General features: G+C 44.8%; 1 protein-coding gene across 1 annotated transcript in view; it reads left to right on the top strand.

Annotated features, from left to right (window-relative positions):
- Window positions 1-21450, top strand: part of LOC141106673 (rap1 GTPase-activating protein 1-like) — a 165887-nt gene that overhangs the window by 21066 nt on the left and 123371 nt on the right. Inside the window, exons 5-7 of the mRNA XM_073597613.1 lie at window positions 1246-1284; window positions 5316-5498; window positions 12788-12885. Coding sequence (XP_073453714.1) covers window positions 1246-1284; window positions 5316-5498; window positions 12788-12885 — 320 coding nt within the window. The remainder of the gene's footprint in view (window positions 1-1245; window positions 1285-5315; window positions 5499-12787; window positions 12886-21450) is intronic.

The following is a 21450-nucleotide window of genomic DNA, read 5'->3' as shown; positions in this document are numbered from 1 at the left end:
AAATACATTTTCCTGAATATGTCCAAAAAAAACCAAGGACATAAAATATATGGATCTAGATTTGCTACCAAATTAAAACCCTATCTCTCCCGAAAAAGCAATGTATAATACCTTAGGATAGGGTACAAAGGCTAAAATGTATAATGTGCAGAACCAAGACATTGCCAAAACTCTGGAAGGATCTGGTGGTTTCTCCAGGAGGCAGGGGGGTTTACAGGGGCAATGTGGGAGGCTGGGGGGCACTGTGGGGGCTGAGGGGTACTGTGGGGCATTGTTGGAGGTTCTATAGGGGGCTGAAGCAAGCTAGACCACACTGTGGGAGGTTGAAGGGCATTGTGGTGACTGAGGTCTCTTTGGGGGCCAAGGGCTTGGGGGCACTGTGAGAAGTTGAGGGGCCCTGTGGACCTCTATGGGACATTGGATGTCAGTGATTTGGGAGGCACAGTGAGATGTCAGGGGATCTCTAGCTAGCTGGAGGGCTGGGAGAATGGAGGCTGCAGCCCAGCAATGGAACATGGCCAGATCTTTGAAAACCACTGGTCTCCAGTATGTGCTGAACAAAGATGATTTCTAGTGGCCCCCGAAATAAAATATTCTCAATACTGAAGCACACAGCCTCTAGCAGATGACTGACATTACTGACATCATGGCCCCAATTCATCGAGCTGCATATTAATACAGGCTCTTAAGCAATACTGTCACACATGTACATGTCAAGTGTCCTGGATTTGCCGGGACAGTCCAACATTTTGGTCCCCTATCCCACCAATGCTGTGTCCCGCGCCATCTCCCATAGAATCAATCTTATTTAAGTTACTGCACATGCACAGTAACTCAAAAAAGATGTTAATTGCATAGATCAGGTGCTGCAGGTGCCACGGATGGGCATTCCCCATATTTAGACATGGGGTCTGGGCAGGACTAACTTGTATTGTTGGTGTGATGGGTGGTTCAGTATTAAGAACATTTTATTTCAGGGGCCACAGTAACATCAGCATTGTATTGAAACAAAATAACAATTGTTTATGGTACACAGGTTATTAGCAAACTAAATGACGATATGTAAGGGTTCATATATATATTATATATACGGTATATTCATATTTATTTGTAAAACAAAGATATATTATAAAGATATATAAAAAGCTGAAAAAAATGGATATAGAACATGTTTTTAAAGATTTAAACCAAAAACAAAAAAAATTCATGTTTTTTTTTTTTTTCTTTACATTTTTGTTTTTCCAGAGAAAGGGAGGAGAAAAGCTGCACCCCGGCCTCCAGGAAGTGAGTAGTAAGCAGTTTTACTGAGGTTTTACTGTCCCTCAACTGCCCACTTAAAAGATAACATACAGCTTGGGGTTGGGGGCTCTGTACACATGCCTGCGCTGCAGGGAATTTAACTTTGCTTGCCAAGATTAACAGGCATCAGTGCCTGTCAAACTCATTCATTAAAGTGAATGGGATCTCACCGCAACCAACAATCAAATGCTCGGCTTGTGATTGTGGTGCAGTAATCCCATTGAAAAATCGCCATTGTCAATTAAAAATATTTTAAAAAAGGCATTCTTGTGGGCAGCATCATCACCTCTTGAACATATCCAAGACACTCTTCTACCAACCTTTGAAAAGCAATCCAATGTGGATGGATCATTTTTCAGAGGGCTGTAGATGGAAAATTTAACTCAGTTTGACAGACTGATGCCATTGAATCAATGAGATCGGTCCATTACTGCAAGGCAAACTCTTGGCTCCTGGTTGCTGCTTAGTAATCCCATTGAAAACCACTGATTGCCCCAAAAAATAGCCAAAAAAACAGGCATTAAGGGGGCAGTAGAATTGCATCCTTAATGCCTGCAGGCTGCTTCTCTACTGTCCAAAGCAGATTGCTTTTCAGAGGGCAGTAGAAACTTAGCTGTAGGGCTCATTCCAATTGGTATACTGTGCATCAAGAGAAATCTGACCCAAAATAGTAAAAAAAACAAAAAACACTTTTAAAATATGTGCGGTAATCTTTTATGCCATTACTATGACCCACCACCAAAAATAAAATAAAATAAATTCTATTACCCTGATGTGCATGAGGATACCACATACATATGTGTGCGATATTTTTTTTTTCACCCATAGTAAGACCCAGAAACAGTAGGGCACATTTTGCATTTTTTTTTTATCCTACCTAAACACGGTGACACTTAGGCTTCGTATACAGGGGACGTTTCTAGCAGCGTTTGCGTTCAGAAGCTTTTACTAAAGATAACCACAGGAAACCCTCAAAAATGATTAGAAAGCACTAAAAACAAGTATTTATTACCTATTTCAGCCATTCTGTGAGAGAACAGTGTGAGTAGCAGCTGAGAAAGCAGTGTGCTTGTAGCTAGCTGTTATTTTTTGGTTGGTTTGTTAATATGGATCCCATGATGAGCATGTGTGAGGAAATGCTCCTGATGTTGCTTTTGCTGGGGCTCCAAAGATGTAGAAAATTGCGTGAGAGGACCAGAGTTCATCGTACTGGACACATCCATTGATGGCTCAACGCATGTCCACAGGATACTTTCTAATATCTATGTTCAGATGCGTAATTACCCAGAGATTTTTTTTTTAATTTTACACGCATGTCAATTGCCACCCTTGACGTTCTATTGGAAAAGGTTAGACCAGAAGAACATCTGTTGGTGACTCTCAACTTCAGCGTCAAGTAATGCAAGTCGTGTATTGTACAGCATAATTGGCTGATGAGTGGAATATCACATGGTATATCAAGCTTGCAGGCAGTGATAATTGACTTTTTGGTGTGTTTTTAGCATTTTCCAGGCTCAAAAGTAATAAATAAAATGTTTCCCTTTAAAAATGTTTCTAGACGAAAACGCGCCTAACGCGGGTAGCCGCATTTAGCTGTGTTTAGCCGTGTTTGGAGCTTGAAATGCCTCTAAACACAGAGCTTCTGAATGCATTTTTTTTGGGTTCCAAAAAAAGACTCTAAACTCAACTGCCTAGAAACGACTATAAACGACCCTGTGTACATGTACTGATAAGATACCATAGAGCAGAGTTCAGAAGCAGCTGAAAGAAACACCAAACTGCTCCTAAACGTCCATTTACCAGAGGCAGTCCACATGAGGCCTAAGGGATCCAATTATAAAAAAAAATTAGTTGGACAGATGTGACAAGCATTCGCCCATCCTTGATGAATTCTAATGCCCTGTACACACGACCAGTTTTCCCGTCGGAATAAACTCTGGAGATTTTTCCGACGGAGTTCCAACGGAATTCCGCTCAAGCTGTCTTGCATACACACGATCAAAATAAATTCCGACCGTCCAGAACGCGGTGACGTACAACACTTACGACGGGACTAGAAAACGGAAGTTCGATAGCCAGTAGCCAATAGCTTCCGTCTCGTACTTTGTTTCAGAGCATGCGTCGTTCTTGGTACGTTGGAACAGCATACAGACGAGCGGTTTTGGTTCCGTCGTAAAAATTTAGAACATGTTCTCTTTCTAGGTCCGTCAGAATTTTCGACGTAAAAAGTCTGATGGGGCATACACACGATCGGAATATACGATGAAAAGCTTCCGTCGGACTTTTCTGTCGGACATTCCGCTCGTTTGTACACGGCATAACAGTATATTTTCTTAATAGGCTCATCAGTGCCATCTAATGGCCATAATGTGGTATTTTTCTTCTGAAATCTCTCAATCAGAAAAAAATGCTGCATCATGGCCACTAGATAGAGTGGAGGATCATTGGAAATCACTGTACAGTACTAGGAAAAATATGATCAAAATCCATCAAGGATGGGCAAATGGAAAATTACATTTACACACAGACCCAGATATATATATATATATATATATATATATATATATATATATATACAGTACCTGCATTTACAGTATATTTAATAGATGATTAATGTAGAGCAGGGCCCTCCAGTTCTTTAAATGTTTTTAGGAATGGTGTATTTAAGGAATAAAAAAGCTTTGTATGTTTTTGCTACAATGTTCAGTATATTTATTGAACGTGGATGAGAGATGTGTTTTATTGGTGGAGGCCTTATAATACTTTGATTGTTTCATTATGTGGTACACATCCCACAGGAAGGATCTACTGATATTTAGGTTTGTACAAGTTATCTGTAGACACTCTGAGTACCAGTGATTGGTCTGCAATAATGAATTACATCAATTGATGTTGACTATGAAAGGAAACTAGTTTTTTTTTAATTTTTTTTAGAAGGTCATTTACCATGTTCTATAGTCACCCTTCTTAACCTAAAATGATTACTTGGAGTAAATCTCTACTCAGACTATGCATACTAAAATATTTAGAGATACTGAACAAGCCCTGACTTACCTCTGTGGCTATAGGTATAGTGGAGAAATTCATCTTCAACATTTACATCAGAAGCATCATAATCTTAGCTTTTTCCCTATTGCCAATCATCTGCACTCCTGCCTACTAAACAGAGGAGCTTGGCAGCGCAGCACAGGCACCATTCAGAGAATGTTTTGTATTTTCTGAATGAATGCAAAGCATTCTCTGGCTGGATGGGGTGGAAAAATGGAGCATTGACATCATGCTCTCCACCTCGTCCAAGCAGAGATAGCTTTGTATTCAATGCAGAAAATACAAAGCATTCTCTGAATGGCACCTATGCTGGCCTCCTGTATTTAGAATGCAGCAGGGCAGCCTCTCAATGTGGGACCTGAAAGCTAGTGGAGATAAATAAATAAGGGGTGTCTACTATGGTGATTTCCAGATTATAGGAGCATTGGACATGTATGGTATATACATAGTTACATTGGTCCAAACTATGTATAATACAATATAATATAGCCATACCTTGAATTCTTCTTTAATGTTCAAGATGTTTGATGATGTTTGAGGTTGAATCACTTCACAGTACAAGCAGTTAGAGAGGTGAATGAGGGTTTGTGCTCTTTTCTTACTTGTTAGGAATATGTAATTACTTTAAGCTCTTACTGACCACGTAAAGCATATGCGTGGTGGTAAGGAGGGTGCCGCACATATGTATCCATGACAGCTGAGGTCTGTGCTGAGAGTGTGCTCACTGCTCACTTCCAGCACAGTGACCGAGCTGTCACCAACAGTTATAATCGGAAGCTGGCGGGATCGGCTTCCAGTCATGTGACCATTGTGACGGCCCCCTTCCTTAAAACCTAAAGGGCCACAATGGGTGGCAAGGAGTTAATGTTCATAATCTGTTGACAGGTGCGCTCTGATTTTTCAAAGTTAGTGATTCTCTTTTTATCATTTATTATTTCTTATTAAACTTATGCAAATGTTTTCTGCAGGTGCTAAGAAAAGGTCGTCCTTTCCCACTTCTTATAGTGCCCCCCAGTGGTGGATACTGGATAGAGGGCACCAACCACTCCTTGTCTTCTCCTGAGTCTGACCTCACTCCTCCATATGACAGACTGCGAATCCTTCAATCCGATCCTATGGCTCGATTCTACAGAAAGCACTTCATGGGGAAGGTACAATCATTTCATCCTTTGACTTTATTTATTGCAAAACAAATATATACTGTATATTGTGCTGAGTTCAAGATGTGATCAGATGAACCATTCCAGTCTTATTTAGTAATAATCCACCAAATATAAAAGTCATCCTAAAGAGATTGTCAGTGGGAAAAAAAATCAGTCTCAGATATAAAGTTTCGGAATCTAGAGATACCTCCACATACCTCCCAAACAGGACTGGATTTATATCTGTAGACAGTGGCGGCTGGTGCTCAAATTTTTTTTTGGGGGGGGGGGCGCAAACAAAAATTCAGAAAAATACTGAAAAAACATCAATTGCAGCCACTGTGCTCATCAAATGCAGTCACTGTGCCCTTTAAATGCAGCCTCTGTGCCCATAAAATGCGGCCCCTGCATCTTCCATGGTTCCCATGCGTCAACTCTTCCGTTCCGCTAGGCGTCCAATAGGGATGCCTATGCCTTCAGCCAATTAGGTAACCGGTATTAGATCCACGCTTCCTGATTGGCGCAGAGGCGGTTCAGTGTTAGAAAAGCAAATGTTCTCTCTCCCATTAGGGTTCTAGAAACCTCTAGAGGAAAGGTGGAAGTAACAGAGCAGCAGCCTGTGAGACACTGAACAGCCCTAAATAATAAACCCCCTGCTTCTCTGATTACATTGGCACCAGCTAAGTTTACCCAGAAGCCTCCTCTACACTGGGAGGGTGCTACACCGCATAGGAGACCATAGGCACAGAACATCTGGCACATTTAGCCCCACCCTTAGGGGAAATGGCGGTGCCAGCACTCGATAGCCGATGGGGGAACGTGGGGGAATGCAATTCTGGCACTGAATATATGCAATGGCAAGGGGTGCTTGGGTGTGCTGGAGGGTCTATTGTTGCTGGGGGATCCAATATCTCTTGAGGGGACTATTGTTGCTGGGAGGGATCTACTATTGAGGGAGCAGTCTATTGATGCTGGCTGCTGGGAGATCTATTGTTGCTGGGGTGGGTCTTTTGTTGCTGGTGGGAGGTATTATTTTTTGGGGGGTCTTTTGTTGCTGGGAGATTTATTGTTGCTTGCTGGGGTGGGTCTATTATTGCTGGTGGAAGGTATTATTTTTGGGGGGTCTATTGTTGCTGGAAGATATATTGTTGCTTGCTGGGGTGGGTCTGTTGTTGCTGGTGGGAGGTATTTTTTTGGGGGGGGAGGGGGGTCTATTGTTGCTAAAAGAGAGCTATTGTTGCTGGGGGGGGGGGGGGGCATTGTTTGTGGGGGTCTATTGCTGCTGGCTGTAGGGTATTTTACTGCTTTCTTTGTTATAATTAATAAATTCCATACAAATTATATAGCACCACAAAATGGTACTTGGTTCTGTATTTTCCACAAGGGGTGATAATGAGAGGTGGGTAGGGGGTGGACTAAGGGATGGTGCTCAGAGGTGGGTAGGGGGCGGAGAAAAGGGATGACTCAGAAGGGGGGGGGGGGTACCTGCACCTACCTGAAAAAAAGCCTTGCATATAGGGATAGTGTTTTATAGCACACGTTTTACCAAATAAGACTAACCCCCTTCATCCAGGACTAACAAGAGGACTGCCTGCACAATTTGCTGAATGAGAGATTAAGACCCCTTTAACACAAGAGGTTCAATTGGGTCCATCTTTCAGGCGGTCCAGATGGGACCCTCCATTCTCCTCTATGGGTAGTTGAATATAAATGGACTTGTGTCTGTTGCTCCCTCCAGGTCCGATCCAAACTGGTAAAAAAAAATGGAAGAGAATCCGTTCCCCTCCGTCTGGCCAGATTGGATCGGAGGGCAGTCCATTTACATCCAGCTGCCCATAGAGGAGATCGGGCTGTTTCTTTGTCCACTCTGTATAACAGAGCAGGCACGGACCTGTCATATGGACAGATACCCTAAGAAAAAAAATGGATCCTGCCCGTGTGAGAGGGGCCTGAGAGAGAAGGTTGAGAGCAGGAGTTCTCTTTCTGAAATTAAGTATATTTAAAGAGTAACTCCACTTTTGTTGAAAAAAAAACATTTCCCCTTGGGTGATCTATGTACATTGTGGGGATTTTAACAAACTATGTTACAGATTCCTACCTTTTGTTATTCTGAAGAAATCACTGTGTTTGTCTGTGCCTCTGTGTGTGAATCGAATGGGAGTGGTTTCATAATTATCAACCTGCTGCTGCACTTGAAGGGCTCTAATCAGAAAAGTGGCAGGGTCTGCATCCCTTTAGATGTGATTTCCTATTGGAAGTATCTCACCAAAAATTACATTTTTGTTACAGGGGATGCCTGAAATCTGACTTGTATCTTAGTGCAGACTTCTGGGAAAATCAGTGAGCCAATCACAGAAGAAGGAAATTACATTTCTGGGGGGAGTTCTGTACACAGTCTGTGTAAAGAACTCCTCCAGGTAGCCATATTGCATTTTAGAGAAAATTACAGCTGCTGCAGATTGAAAAAGAAAGGTAATTTTTAATGACATTGAGTCACAATTGTATTCCTTTTTTTTAATTTTATTTTTTTGCTATTTTTTTTCCCCACGAAAGTGGAGTTACCCTTTAAAGCCAAAACTTTTTTCAATTTGGATAGAGAAAGGAAATAAAAGTTTAGGTATGGCAGTTTTTTACATAGTTACACTGTAGCTTTGTATATATACTATACAATACCTGTTGGATCCTCTCTAGAACAGTGATGGCGAAGTGCTCTCTGAATGGTGCCTGTGCCGATCGGGTGACCTCCTGTGTTCAGTAAGCAGCAGGGCAGCCATCAGTACTGAAATCCTTGCTTTGCATAGAACTTACCCAGCAAAGTTAGGCCTTATGCTCACTGGACATTTTTACAGCTGCTGTTTTTGGCTTCAGGCATTTTTTTTTTGCAGCCAGTAAACTCCCCAGCATGTTATCCTATGTGCCAATGCACACAAGACTTTTATCAGCATTTTTTGGCAGGGGCGTTTTCTAGCTGGAAAAAAAACAGAACTAGTGGGTTTTAACTACTTCAGCCCCAGAAGATTTGGCTGCTCAATGACCAGACCACTTTTCGTGATACCGCACTGCGTTGGTTTAACTGACAATTGCGCAGTCGTGCAACACTATACCCAAACAAAATTGACGTCCTTTTTGTCCCACAAATAGAGCTTTCTTTTGGTGGTATATGATCATCTCTGCGGTTTTTATTTTTTGCGCTATAAACAAAAAAAGAGCGACAATTTTGAAAAAAACACAATATTTTGTACTTTTTGCTATAATAAATATCCCTAATTTTTTTTTTCTCAGTTTAGGCCAATATGTATTCTTCTACATATTTTTGGTAAAAAAATCACAATAAGCGTTTATTGATTGGTTTGTGAAAAAGTAGGGGATAGATTTATGGAATTGGTATTATTATTTATTTTTTTACTAGTAATGGCGCGATCTGCGATTTTTATCGTGACTGCAACATTATGGCAGACACATTTTTGGGATGATTGACAATTATACAGCGATCGGTGCTATAAAAATGCACTGATTACTGTATAAATGTCACTGGCAGGGAAGGGGTTAACACTAGGGGGCGATCAAGGGGTTAACTGTGTTCTCTGACTGTGTGTTCTAACTGTAGGGGGAGGGGACTGACTATAGGAGATGACAGATCGTGGTTCCTAGCTATTAGGAACTCACGATCTGCATCTCCTCTCCTCACAGAACAGGGATTTGTGTGTTTACACACACACGTCCCTGTTCTGCATCTCATGCCTGCGATAGCTAGTGGCCGTCGTAGCTATACATCGGTTCCTTTAAGCGGAATAGCAGGCGCGCACGCGCCCGCTGCACTCAGAGGGTGCCGATGCTCGTGACCGGCGGTCACAATGACCGCCGGTCACGAGCATCGGCACCCTCTGAGTGCAGCGGGCGCGTGCGCGCCTGCTATCCCGCTTAAAGGAGCCAATGTATAGCTACGACGGCTCGCGGGATCGTGCCAACCTGCCGCAGTATAATGATGGCGGCTGGTCGGCAAGTGGTTAAGAGGAGTTTTTTTATCTGTAAATACGCTCTAACGCTAATAAAAGCTGAAAAACGCAGCTATTCTGCATGTATCAGCGTTTGAGCCATAGGCTTTTGTGGGAGTATAATTTTGCTAAAAAACGCTGATAAACGCTACTGCAAAACTAATTTTACAGCTACAGCTTTCTACAGCTAACGCTACTGGCGTTTTTATAACGTTCAATGTGCATGAGGCCTATACCATGAACTGTGTTCATCTCTGGAATTCTAAAACTGCCCAATTGTTATAAAATCTGCATCTGGCGCGAGCAAAACCTATTAATATTGACTTTGTATGAGAACGACATGTACCTGTGCTGGAGTATCTATCTGGGGTGAATAAGCCCTAAACCTCATTCAGACAAGAACAATTAGATAAGATGATGTACAATAAAAGTCATGAGACATTTAAACTTTTTCTAACACTTTAATAAAAACAGAGGTCTCAGTTGCATACATTTGCAAATATATCAGCATACAGAATCAGAACTCCGTGGAGTCCGTTCTCTAATCTCTGAGAGTTCTGGTATTGATGTATATAACAAACTTTCCTCCTGTTTCCCAATTTTGCACCAAACTCAGCAAAAAAAAAAGAAAATGTTGAACATCTAATGCCGCGTACACACGATCGGAATTTCGGCCCGCAAAAGACCGATGAGAGTTTCTCGTCGGAAAATGCGACCGTGTGTATGCTCCATCGGTCTTTTGCTGGCCGAATTCCAGCTAGCAAAAGATTGAGAGCATACTCTTAATTTTTGGGTTGGGAAAAGTTTCTATCCAAAAATGCGATCGTCTGTGGCAACTCTGACGCACAAAATCCCTACGCATGCTTGGAAACAGTTCGACGCATGCTCGGAAGCATTAAATTTCATTTTCTCGGCTCGTCGTAGTGTTGTACGTCACCGTGTTCTTGACGGTTGTAATTTCAGTGAACTTTTGCGTGACCGTGTGTAGGCAAGGCAAACTTGAGCGGAATCCCATCGGAAAAGCCATCACATATTTTTTCGACGAGAAAACCGATCGTGTGTATGCGACATTAGTCTGTAATTGGCTAGTAAGGTGGATGTGGTAGCAATTTGGCCTTACTAGCCAGAAAGTGGGGACTAACACGCCTCGTCTCCAAAGCTTGAATAAAACCAGAGCTCTCAGATGCACACATTTGCAAATATATGTGGAAGCCACACGCCACGCCAAGGCGCCTCTGTATTGTGCGGTCCTACTCTTATATAGAAAATCATTGCAAGGCAAATAAAACAAAAAAATTGAGGATTACAAGCTTACCTGAGGATTGTTGTATGATAATTATAGTTGTTTCGTAAGAAACAGTCTCTGTATAACCCCCTAAATTGGTGATGGAGGTGATTGAAGGTTTACATTGGGTGCTGAATGTCCAGATTGAATGTATTTAAAGCCAATCCTTTAAATAGGAACTAAACCTTCCTATCCTTTTCAGCCAAGGAAGCTGCCACCTTAGCTTCTGTTTGATCTAAAACTGCCATGGTGCTGCTCATGTGAACATTTATGGCACTAACCATTTCATGGTTTGACAGTTCAGGTTCAGCGCACAAGCACCTGTGACAGTTAGCATTCCCAGGATACCAGTTCAAGTGCTCCGGCCGTCTAATTGGCCAGACTGCAATGGCGTCACTCCCTCGCATGTGTGGGGGAATCACAGCCGTGGCAAGGAGCTCTGAAGAGATGACGTGGGTATGCTGGCCCTTCAGAGCGCATGTGCTGGTAACGTCACCAGCTGCATGTGGTGTGAATATCTCCTAAACGGTTCATGTTTAGGAGATATTCACTGTACCTACAATCAAGCCTTATTATAGACTTACCTGTAGGTACAAGTAAAAAAAAAAAAAAAAAGACTTTACTACCACTTTAAGAGGTTCTTTACACCCTGGGGTGGCAAGAACTGAGAAATCATGCGACCACTGTGATTGGTGCTCGCCGTGGTCACATAATTGTTAGCTGGTTCCGATGGCTCCCAATCATTACTAGAGCGTCACTGAGCTGAATTGAACGCACTTTCAGCACAGAAATCTCTGCCACCCATAGACACATATGTGTGGTGTATGGGCATAAAAGCCCAAACTCTTTGCTACTGCACATATGCGTTACATGGACAGCAAGTGGTTAACCAAATACATGAATAACCAGCAATGGGGTTGATTTACTAAACCTGGAACACTCAGAATCTGGTTCAGCTGTGCATGGTAGCCAATCTGCTTCCAACTTCAGCTTGTTCTAATAAAGTTTTGCAATAAAACCTGGAATCTGGAACCTGGAACAAACACCAATATGTACTGTTAGGGATGTGCAATCTCAAGTTTAATATGATTTGAAAGCTTTTATTTATTTATTTTTTTATTTAATAAATGTTATACTTACTTGCTCTGTGCAGTGGTTTTGCGCAGAGCAGCCCGATCCTCCTCTTCTGAGGTCCCCTGTCCTGGCTCCTCCTCCTTGGTCGAGTGCCCCCATAGGAAGCCGGTTCTTATGGGGGCACTTGTACCAGCTTGCTTCTGAGCATCCATAGACACAGACAGTGGGGCTCAGCCCCGCCCACTGCTCCCTCATTATATGATTTGATTGACAGCAGAAGGAGCCAATGGCTAGCAATGCTGCCTCTCTGTCCTGTGAGGATAGAGAGAGCAGAGAGTCGCTGCTCTTGCGCACAGCGCTGGATTGATATCAGGCTCAGGTAAGTATTGGGGGGGGGGATCCTGGACACAGAAGGTTTGTTACCTTAATGCAGAGAATGCATTAAGGTAAAAAAACTTGAGGCTTTTGAACCAGGGATACATTTGTATCCTTTAATCCCACACCCCAGTACCCCCCAAAAAGTCTTATACTCACCTGTCCACCCTCCTGGGAGATCCAGGCTATCCCACATGGCTCCCCTGGCTGGCCCTTTACTTCTTTTGTCCCATACATTCCAATCAACAGGCTGTTTATCGAGTGGACAAATGACAGACAGATTGTAAAGCTACAAAAGGGGGACAAAAGTAAAAATTGTTCATAGGTTAGACTGCACAATCACAATAAATAAAACAATTTGATTGAGATATATCAAGAACTTACTGCATTATAGCCACTAGATGGAGCAGATGATCATAGGAAATACATATTAGACACAATACGGTAGTTATTCGTGATGACTGTGTGAATGTATTAGGCATTTGCATAGCAATTTTTTTTTTTATAAATAGACCCCTAAGGGTAATGTCAGAAATATAACTGGTGTCTAATTTCTGACCGTTCTCTAGGAACACTACAACTTCTGCGCCCAGGACCCCCGACTCGGAGCCATCATCCTGTCTGCAAAACTGGAGCAGAAAGCGGAGAGGCTGCGACTAATACTGAGGTGAGAGGTTCAGAATAGGAAATGTCTTAAGGTGTCAATGTACCCATCTCTGATATTTCAGTCATGTTGGATCCTCGCATCCTGAATCATCCTCTAGCTGAATAAAATTTAATTTTTTTATGTTTTTTGTTTAACATTTGGGTACCGAGATAGTCCATTGTTTCTCTACTAGGGTTTCAGCAGGGGTTGTCCCTAGTTTCTCTCCATTTACCATTATCAGGATGATGGTTTATCCATATTTTCTAAGCTATCTATATAGATAGAGGCTTACACTTCACTCTAGTTCACGAGTCGGCAATTAAAATAGAAAATAAAAAAAAAACAGTCAATTTAAAAGCATTAGACAACTGACATGCAAGCGAACAATATTGTGCCATTGTTGTGTAGTTTATTTTCAGTTTTGCAGTTATAGTTGTATTGCTAATGGGAAAGGTAAACTCATTAATTATAAGGGCACGATTGTCACAGCAATGCTTGCATCTCAGCAGTTTTTGCATCGCAGCAGCCTTTGCTTTTGTGCAAGCGCCATTGACCTGGTAGTAGACAGGTGCGATTTGTTATGAATCGAAATGCGGATGACATTTTTGTGACTCGGAGATTCGGATGTATCTCAATCCGAATCACAAATTTCAAGGAATCTGAGATTATGTTCATTCGGATGACACGATGCAATAATTTGGGCTTTTTGTTAATGTCTGAAGCATCTGAAATAAAACGACATAAAGAATGATCCAAATTGATTATTATTCTGGTGAGCGTAGTGTAAATATTCTAAATATACAGCTGATTTTTTTTACATGAAAAGAGAAGTATGGGAATTTTAATTTTTTTATCATACTTACCTACGGCGGATGCAGCATCGGTCCCCCACCAGCTCTAAGCCTGAGAACCAAGAGATCAAACACTGCCGATTTCTCGGTTCTCAGAGAGCTGGAGACTGTCAGTCATCACTGTCTGCTCTGCCCCCCCCCCCCCCCCACTCACTAAAGCACTGGGCTGTGGCAGGGGTGGGAGCAGCCGGATCAGTCTCTTAGCGGCTCGCTGAGAGGCTGAGCCGGGTGCTGGTCCAGGCATGTGGGCAAATCCCAACCATATGGCGCGATCTTTCTCAAGCCTGGACCGGCTCTGTGACGTCAGCCGACAGCGGGCTTCATCCTGCTGTCTGCTGAAAATGTGTCACGGGAGTGTAGAACGAACGACACCCCTGTGATCCACAGGAGAAGTACAGCCAGATGAGCTTTGTCTGTACATCTCCATTATTATTTTTCATTATTATAACAAATACACCACATATGAAGTGGAAAGATATTGCTATAAATAGAGTAAAGTAAAAAAGTGAAATAAGATTCCTACTTATTGGGGTTGATTTACTAAAGGCAAATAGACTGTGCACTTTGCAAAGTGCAGTTGCTCCAGAGATTAGTAAATGAGGTAAGGCTTCACTTTGCAAAGAGTACCCAATCACATGCAAGGAAAATAAAAAAAAATGCAAGTGCATTTGCAGAGTGCAACTACACTTTGCAAAGTGCACAGTCTTTTTGCCTTTAGTAAATCAACCCCATTGTGTTTGGGTTGGAAGGAGGTGGATCCATCAAAATCTCTGGAACATAACGTGACAAATGAATCCAAAATGTATTTAATTCCATTCGTTACTTTCGTATGCGCGCCACTCCAGTTGATATCATCCAATCAGGTTGTTCCATTTCTCTTTGTGGGTTGGACTAGCAGGAATAATCCCCTAACAATAACAAATGTTTTGACAAATATAGATAATCTTCTGAAATAACGAAAGAATAACAGAACTTCTGAAAATAGGAATCAATTTGAAACAACGAAGATATACTCTCCCGAAATAGCGAAAACATTCCGAAAACAAATCATTCTAACATTATGGTGTCCGTTTATGAAGCAGTGAAATCTATTCACTGCTTCGTTCTCCGGCATTCACAGTGAAGATCTTGACTATTGGATAACAGATGTCAATTCCCTATACTCCAAACCCTTATACTTTTATTCAAATAATACAACCACACCAGCTCTTTTTGGAGTATAAAAAAGGCCGTAGCAGCCTACTTTATTTTAACATATCTATAAAAATATATAAAATTCTGTCATCATAAAAAACCATAACCAAAAACATCTGTTATACAACTTATTAATTCCAAAGAGCGTTGGTCTGAGCAACCGGTTTAGCAAAAACAAAACTGATGGCCATACCAAATATAGCACTGCAGCCCTCGTCCAAAAAACTCCAATAGGCCTCAAGCCGACAAGCTGGCTCAGAGACTGCCGTGACCGCAGTGCCCCATTATCACTTCCCGGCTAACCTCCGTTAACCGGGAACCAAAAACCTCCGGACCCATATCAACGTTGGATCCCCACTCTTACTTTTTCCGCCATCTTCCTTCCCTTGCCCAGACCAACGCCCGCCGCTGCCACGACATCTTCTCTTCTTCACCTGTTAACAGAAGAAAACACCATACCATTCTACAATCCCCTTTACCTAGCTATTAGGGAGGGTGGGCGGGAACTTTCCTGCTCCTTCTGTTGTCCCTCCCAGAGCGGGAACCCCTTTTAAATAGCCCCTCCCCTGATCCTCCCTCCCCCTCGGCTCCACATTATAACTTTCTTTAACCCTTTCACTGCTACCACTGTCATGGGCGCCCTTTGCATACATCATTGCATTCTGTTGCTCCAGGCTTTTCTTGACTATTGGATAACAGATGTCAATTCCCTATACTCCAAACCCTTATACTTTTATTCAAATAATACAACCACACCAGCTCTTTTTGGAGTATAAAAAAGGCCGTAGCAGCCTACTTTATTTTAACATATCTATAAAAATATATAAAATTCTGTCATCATAAAAAACCATAACCAAAAACATCTGTTATACAACTTATTAATTCCAAAGAGCGTTGGTCTGAGCAACCGGTTTAGCAAAAACAAAACTGATGGCCATACCAAATATAGCACTGCAGCCCTCGTCCAAAAAACTCCAATAGGCCTCAAGCCGACAAGCTGGCTCAGAGACTGCCGTGACCGCAGTGCCCCATTATCACTTCCCGGCTAACCTCCGTTAACCGGGAACCAAAAACCTCCGGACCCATATCAACGTTGGATCCCCACTCTTACTTTTTCCGCCATCTTCCTTCCCTTGCCCAGACCAACGCCCGCCACAGCAACCCAATAGTAACACCTTACTCTTGGGTGCCCCTCCACACCCGAAGCGCTCGCTGTATACCATCTTGTAGGCCTAGAGCCCATAAATCTGTACCTACATCATTGAGATGTACCCCATCACGTCTCAAATACCTCCATGTCTCAAATTCTAATTCTGTATGCCGAATTGCCAATCCCCCAATACTGCCCACAAATTTACTAATTTCCCTGTTGATCTTCTTCCTTGCTCTGTTCACACCCTCCACAGACCTGGCCATTCTCCAAGACAGCCTGGCAACCATGTCCGACCAGATAATGATCATCTGCGGAAATTCCGTCGACAGACGCCAAATGTCAAATTTAATATCTCGTATGATGTCTACCATCGAGCGAATGCCCAAATCGTTTCCGCCTACATGTATCACCAGGACGTCCGGAGGTCCCTCCCTATTGGCATACCTCTGTACCTCCTGAACCAGCCTACCCCACAACATCCCTGGTATACCGAACCACTTTATGCATACCTCCCTCGTATTAAAACTTAGCTGCCTACCCTCAGGCCGAGCGTCTCCCCTCCGAGCCCCCCAACATACATAAGAATGGCCCATAATCCAAACCATTCTTGTCTCTGCACCTGAAAATAGAAGAAAACAAAACACTATCCTCAACATTGACTATGCAAAAAATCGTACTTGCCGTAACATCCACCTCTAACACCTCCCCTATAGCAACCCCGTAATCCCCCCGTCATCTACAACTTTAAAGCCAATTGAGGCCGCACATAAGACTGGAACCTGTTAGATTCCCATCTCCCAATCCTTTTTATTACTTCAACATCCATCCCTAACCTGGCCGCCTCAGTCGCAGCTCCAATCCTAAATGAGTGGGATGAAAATTCTTTCTCCACCAGTCCCAGCCCCTGTAAACATTTTCTAAACACAGCCCCAAACTGAAAACGTGACAACATACTACCATTCAAATGTATTAGAAATGGGCCCTGAACATTTGGTCTAACCTTCAAGAATTCCTTAACCGTGCTCACTGGGCACTGGGGGGAACCGTGAATTGGATAAACCCGCACCATCCTGCCTCTTCCCCCTTGATCCGTCTTAGATTTCCTCAAAAAGATCGCTACCCCTTCCTCTTCCCATTGTACCTCCTGAAACCCAATTCCCCCTTGCACCTTTTTGGAAGGGCTAACAAGCTCACTTATCCGAAATGCGCCAAAAAATGCTAACACGAAAGCTACCTTAAACAAGGTGACTTCGTACGCAGACACACAAACCTCCCCTAGTTGCTCCACAATCCCCCTCAATATTTCAAAAGTTACCGGTCTCCTTGAATCACGCTTGACTACTGCCCTCCTATAACCCTTTAAAGCTTGTTTTACCCAAAAATCCTTGGTGACGTCAGGCTGCCCTTGTAGCTTGAACAGGAAAGCCAAACCAGCCAACTGTGCATTCATCACTGACACCGACACCCCCTCGTCCAATTTTTTTGCCACATAGTACAGCAACAAAGAACGTAGCCCATGTCCTATGGGCTCCTCCCCTAAAGCTTGTCCAAACGCCAGCCACTCCTGCCATACCTTGCTGTATGCTGCCCATGTATGCCCACTTACCGACCGCTTAATCCATCCCTCGATTATGCCAGCGCAATCTCCCACAGCCAGTCTGGACAAGGTATCCCCTGTTGTTCCGCTTCCGGCGCCAACACTCGGAACCTGTCCCACTGGAAGCGAGATAGTGCATCAGCAATGACGTTTTCTACCCCCGATAAGTGCACAGCATGGATGAAAACATTGAGTTGTAGACATCGCAAGACTAAGTGCTGCAGCAGCCTGATCACTGGCGGGGACGACGCCGTGACCCTATTTATCACTTGCACCACCCCCATGTTGTCCCCATGAAAACGCACCTTCAGATCCCTGAATGATGCACCCCATAGTTCCACAGCCAGAACTACTGGAAACAATTCCAGCAGAACCAAATTCTTCGTGAAGCCCTCTTTTACCCAAGATTGTGGCCATGGACCCGCGCTCCATTGTCCTTGGAAAAAAGCGCCAAAACCTGTTGATCCTGCGGCATCAGTAAACAATTCCAAATCAAAATTGCTGACTGGACCCGACATCCACATTGCCCTACCATTAAAGGATTCCAAGAAGGTGTGCCATACTTTCAGGTCCTCCCTATGTGTTTTCCCCAAGCGCACGAAATGTTTTGGCGACTTTATTCCGCTCGTGCTGGCCGCCAGCCGGCGACTAAACACTCTCCCCATTGGCAGTATGCGACAAGCAAAATTCAGCTTGCCCAACACCGATTGTAGCTTACGCAGCTGCACCTTTTTTAGACCTATCAACCCTGCCACCTCTTTTTTCAAGTCCTCCAATTTTTCATCAGGTAGTCTACATTCCATCGCCTCCGAATCTAGCACGATGCCCAAAAACGTGATGACCGCACAGGGTCCCTCCGTCTTTTCATCCGCCAATGGAATGCCAAACCTTCCTGCTATATGTTGCAAAGAAGCCAGCAACACAGCGCAGACTCTAGAAGCAGCCGGGCCTATGCATAAGAAATCATCCAGGTAGTGAATTATCGAATTCACCCCGGATATATCCCTTACCACCCATTCCACAAAGGAGCTGAATTGTTCGAATATCGCACATGACACTGAACAACCCATGGGTAGGCATTGATCGACATAAAAACCACCATTCCAATGGCACCCGAGCAACCGGAAACTATCCGGGTGTACTGGCAACAATCGAAAAGCTGATTCTATATCTGCCTTAGCCATCAAAGCACCTTTTCCATAATGTCTCACCCACCGCACCGCAGCATCAAATGACGTATAAGTCACCGAGCATGCTTCCTGTTCTATGGCATCGTTCACTGACCCCCCTTTGGGGAAGGATAAGTGGTGAATGAGCCTGAATTTGTTGGGCTCCTTTTTGGGCACCACCCCCAGCGGAGATACTACCAACTCCGCTATTGGTGCTGCTGGGAAAGGACCACTCATTCTCCCCAAGGCCACTTCCTTCTGTAGTTTCTCAGAAACCACTTCCGGATGTTGCAGGGCCGACTTTAAATTTTTGGGCACTGGGGGAGTCGCCGATAAATTACATGGAATCCGAAAACCCATTGCAAAGCCTTCTTCCAATAGTAACGCCGCCTTCCTGTCCGGGTACTTACCGAGGAACGGCCGCATCCTTTCCACTATCACCGGCGTCCTCCCTTTTGTTCCCAGCCTCTCCTTGTCGACCCTTTCCTTGTTTAAAACATCTGGATGAGGGATGTGTACCCCCACAGCCTGAGCACTCATGTTTATATTTACATGTTCCTCCGAACTTACAGGACCCCGAGTTGTACTGCCAACACACCCCTTTTTTGTTTCCTGCCGAATGTCCCTGGGCTGACGGTCCACCGGCTCCCCCCTGAAAAAACTGGTTCGTTGTCCGCGCCGTCGTCATCAAACGCATCCACAGGCTAATGTCCTTGTGGTCCCAACGTAACTCCTGGCGAACTGCTCTCCTTTGCCTAAACTGTTCATCGTAACGCAACCATGCATTACCTCCATACACTCTATACGCTTCTCCTATCGCATCTTGATAGCAGAAAAGCGCCGAACAGTGTTCCGGGTGCTTCTCCCCTATCACGCTTGCCATGATCGCAAATGCTTGCAACCAATTCGTGAATGTCCTGGGTATCAGCCTATATCTCCTCTTTTCCTCATCTTCTTTTTTGGAATCGTCCGGCTTGACTCTGTCAAGATTGAACTTTTCCAAGGGCAACAATGAAAATATTTCCACATACTCACCCTTCCATAATTTTTCCCGCACTTCCTGTTTCAAGTGTGCCCCTAACGGTCCTTCGTAGCACACATACACCTCACAGCGAGCCGCGTCCGCCAGCCTAATGATGTCCTTCCTCGGAACCGCCTCCCCTGACGGCGCTGCCTTATCCTTCCCCTGCGCAGCTCCATTCTCTGTGGTTCCTTGCGTCTGCAAAGCTACCCCCGCTGTAACTTCCCCTGCAACCACCGGTGGCAGGGCCCCCCCTGCACTTCCCACCTCTGTCCTTGACTGCTGAACCCAAGCTGCTCCCGGGTCCCCCACCGTCCTCGCTTCCGCCTCTAACCTCTGCACCAGTTCTTTGATTCCTATTAGAAAACCCAAGAAACCTGGAGACCCCACCATGCTGTGTACTGACCCCCCAGACCCCGTAGCTACACTTGCTGCAGTATTTACATCAGACCTTGCAATACCATGTGCTGGCTCACCTGGCTGCATAGGTGTTGTCCCATCAGCCGACCTTCTGCTCTCTTCTGGCCCCATCCTCTTGGACAGGGGGGCCGCATCCTCCTCCGATCCGGACTCCTCATCTCGTCCGCTCCGACCCGATTCTTCTTCTCCTTCCGCTGCAGGCCCGCCCGGGCTGAGGGCCGCGGCTGCCGTCTTGTTCACCATCCTCCCCCTCCTCCGAGCAGCGAAGCCACCCGTGGACTTCCGGACAGCCTTCCCAGGACCGGTGTGGGCTACCGCAGTCCTGTAGGCCTCCGTTCCTGTAGTTGCTAGGCCAGCTCTGCAGCTCTCTCCATCTTGCCTGTCCCCTGCCGAGGAAGCAGAAGGCCCAGGGATCCCTAAAGGCATTGCTGTGCTGGCGATGGCGGAGCGCACCGCCGCCATCCTGGGGGCGGGGCTTGCGCTCTCCGCGTGTCTCCGTCCCGTAGGCCGCACTCGCGCCGGTTCACTTGCCTGCCTCTGTTCTTGTCCCGCCGGGGCCGTCCTCCCGCTGATCCGCTCTCCTCCCGCCGCTCGTTTTGCCGGTGGGCCCCCCGGGAGTCTGTAAGACAGACCACCCGGGTGCCGCTGTGCTGACGTCACGCGGTCCGGCGAGAACCGCTCGGGCGGACGAGAACGGCGCGCTCTGTTGCCGCTTCTCTCTCCCCCACTTGCTGGTACCGTGGATGCTTGTAGCGCGGCTGCGATAGTCTCTTGCAGCCACTCAGCACCCCGAACCGCCGCTTCCGCCCGCAACTGGGCCATAAGCCCTTCAAGTTCAGCCATGGTGCAGCACTAACCTCTTGGTGACCTTCCTAACAACTTTCCTGCTCCTTCTGTTGTCCCTCCCAGAGCGGGAACCCCTTTTAAATAGCCCCTCCCCTGATCCTCCCTCCCCCTCGGCTCCACATTATAACTTTCTTTAACCCTTTCACTGCTACCACTGTCATGGGCGCCCTTTGCATACATCATTGCATTCTGTTGCTCCAGGCTTTTCTTTCTCCTCTGAGTGCCAGTTTATGAAGCTTTGTAGATCGCTTCACCTTTGGAGGAGTGAAGAGATCTACAAATGCTTCAAACAGTGGAGAACGGCTCCTGATACTGGAATCTCGTGAGACTTTACG

The sequence above is a fragment of the Aquarana catesbeiana genome, linkage group LG08 (genome assembly GCF_042186555.1).
Source record: "Aquarana catesbeiana isolate 2022-GZ linkage group LG08, ASM4218655v1, whole genome shotgun sequence".
Classification (NCBI taxonomy): Eukaryota; Metazoa; Chordata; class Amphibia; order Anura; family Ranidae; genus Aquarana; species Aquarana catesbeiana.
This window is presented reverse-complemented; position numbering and strand designations above follow the sequence as displayed.